This window comes from Corylus avellana, chromosome ca7 (genome assembly GCF_901000735.1).
Source record: "Corylus avellana chromosome ca7, CavTom2PMs-1.0".
NCBI lineage: Eukaryota > Viridiplantae > Streptophyta > Magnoliopsida > Fagales > Betulaceae > Corylus > Corylus avellana.
In genome coordinates this window covers 26,715,841-26,718,359 of record NC_081547.1, presented here as the reverse complement: position 1 = coordinate 26,718,359, position 2,519 = coordinate 26,715,841, and the positions used below count along the sequence as shown (strand labels likewise).

General features: G+C 34.1%; 1 protein-coding gene across 1 annotated transcript; it reads left to right on the top strand.

Annotated features, from left to right (window-relative positions):
• Positions 1-25: 25 nt before the first annotated feature.
• On the top strand, positions 26-2,259 carry LOC132188630 (G-type lectin S-receptor-like serine/threonine-protein kinase RKS1). The gene is made up of 6 exons (XM_059603142.1): positions 26-72; positions 280-473; positions 815-1,025; positions 1,160-1,397; positions 1,594-1,744; positions 1,824-2,259. Exons 1-6 carry the CDS (start codon positions 57-59, stop codon positions 2,121-2,123), a joined length of 1,110 nt encoding a protein of 369 aa, XP_059459125.1. The 5' UTR covers positions 26-56; the 3' UTR covers positions 2,124-2,259.
• The last annotated feature ends 260 nt before the right edge of the window (positions 2,260-2,519 follow it).

Here is a 2,519-nt window from a genome sequence, read left to right as displayed (position 1 = left end):
TAGTTTCTATTGGTCTAATGTTTCTTCTTGTGGTCTCCATTGCATATTGGTTGGTAATGAGGAAGACAAAAGGTGTGCAAAATGTTTTTCACTCTTTATTTTCAATCAATGATAAACAATTAAAATTACAGACTTGAATTCTTCCTGTACTTCTCCCCTGTTTCATTCTTTTCTTTAGTTAGTGTATTTCCTCTGTTTCATTATGGGGATTTTAGCGTAGGAATTCATAGTTGCATCAATTCTGCACCTTCCATTATCTGTAACTGCGTTTGACAACAGGAAAAAGGCAAAACAAATATGCACCTACTGTAGCCTCGAGTTCAACCTACTTTGACGAATCTTCAAGGGAGCTCGATGAAAGTACAAGAAATTCAGATTTACCATTCTTTGATCTAAGTATCATAGTTGCAGCCACAGATAATTTCTCTGTTGCTAACAAGCTTGGAGAAGGAGGTTTTGGCTCAGTTTATAAGGTACTACTCTCCTTCAAGGACTTCCAAAAATTTGCATAATTTCAATTCATATGTGTGTTAATGCACTAAATTTTTATCCCTTATGTTTTTGTGTATTATGAATAAATGAAATGCGGTGAATGCACTTGTAAGTATTGAGTCCCCATTGAGAAAGTATAAAGAAAAATAATACTTATGTACCTATGCTAATGGACTTAGGTACATAAGTGGACGGTGGACCCAAGTCCATTAGCTTGGGTTTTTGGGATAGAGTGGTATTCAAATATGTATATTAGTGTACCCTTGGTAAAAACTCACAAATCGCTTATCTCTCCAACATGAAATTTGTACTTTAATTTCAGGGTCTCTTAGATAATCAAAAAGATATTGCAGTAAAAAGACTATCAAAGTATTCCGGACAAGGAGTTGAAGAATTCAAAAATGAAGTAGCAATAATTGCCAAACTCCAACACAGGAACCTAGTGAGGATTCTTGGTTATTGCGTTCAAGGAGAAGAGAAGATGTTAATCTATGAGTGCTTGCCAAACAAAAGCCTGGACTTTTTCATTTTTCGTATGTCTACTTTTCATATAAAGTTCTTGCAATATCACCTGAAAATGGTGCTCCAGTTACAAGTAGATTAATTCCTAGTATGTAGCATAAATATTACATAAGCATATATTCTAAGTTTTCATCTCTTTATTCAGATGAAACAAAAAGGTCCTTGTTATATTGGAGAAAACGCTTTGATATTATTTGTGGGGTTGCTCGAGGACTCTTATATCTTCATCAAGACTCAAGATTAAGAATTATCCACAGAAACTTAAAGGCCAGCAATGTTCTACTTGACGATGCAATGAATCCAAAAATTGCAGATTTTGGTGTGGCTAGAATCGTTGGAGGGGACCAAATTGAAGCACATACAAATCGCGTTGTTGGAACATAGTAAGTGTTTTACAAAATAATGATATATTACAGTGTTCATCATATTAAGTGACTTTCATTTCTTAAATGTCTTAAAAGTACAAATTCAAAGGGTTTTTTTGTAATTCTTTTTTCTATTGTGTTCATAGAAAGTTTATTCGCTACGTCAATGCACAAATATGGAGCTATTTTTGATAATTTCATTTTGCTACTGCAGTGGTTATATGTCACCAGAGTATGCAATGCAAGGACTATTTTCAGTGAAATTTGATGTATATAGCTTTGGAGTTTTGCTGTTGGAGATCATTACGGGCAAAAAGAACCGTTCTTATTATCATGATGGTCCCTCCTCAAATTTGATTGGCCGTGTAAGAACATGTGAAATAATGACTTGTCAAATTAGCCTAATATTGTTTTAGCCTAATATGATGAAAATGTTGTTTGTAGGTTTGGGACTTGTGGAGAGAAGACAAAGCCATGGAAATAGTTGATTCATCACTGGGTGAGCAATATGCTAATGAAATTTTGAGATGTATTCAAATTGGGCGTTTGTGTGTACAAGAACATGCAACAGATAGGCCGACCATGTTAGTAGTTGTTTTGATGTTGGGTAATGACACACCTCTTCCTTATCCAAAACAACCTGCATTTATCTTGAAGAGCACTTACACTAGTAGAGATAGATCAATTTGTGAATTAGCTAATTCTGTAAATGAAGTAACAATTACTATGATTGATGCTCGCTAACCACACGCTGTTTGGTTTAGTGCACCAATATGTTCTGATTTTTTTTGTAATTATCTGTTCTTTTGTGATGTTAGGGATTTAGGAATTGATTTCTTTTTCTTCTTTTTTTTGGGAAAAGATTGATTCTTTTTTTGGATGGCAGAGTCCAATGCTTGCTGAAGTTGTGGCAATATGAGTGTTTGTGATAATATATAAAGTTCTTTCCTCTCATTTTCTTCAAATTGAAAAACTTGTGAAACTTCAGGAGTAAAGTGTATTTTTCCCTAAAATTATTCTTTATCGGTTCGGAAGTTATTGAGTATGTTAATTCATGGTATGCTAGTGATTTGGATAAAATGAAATTCCTGACATGTTGGGGTGTGCCATTTTTCGGAAGACGATAGTACAGTTGATAAT

What these genes read in the sequence shown, in the direction of transcription:
- LOC132188630 (XM_059603142.1), top strand. An exon ending in GTTTTGGCTCAGTTTATAAG is followed by an intron (nt 474 to 814) that starts GTACTACTCTCC and finishes CTTTAATTTCAG; the next exon opens with GGTCTCTTAGATAATCAAAA. An exon ending in CCTCAAATTTGATTGGCCGT is followed by an intron (nt 1,745 to 1,823) that starts GTAAGAACATGT and finishes TGTTGTTTGTAG; the next exon opens with GTTTGGGACTTGTGGAGAGA.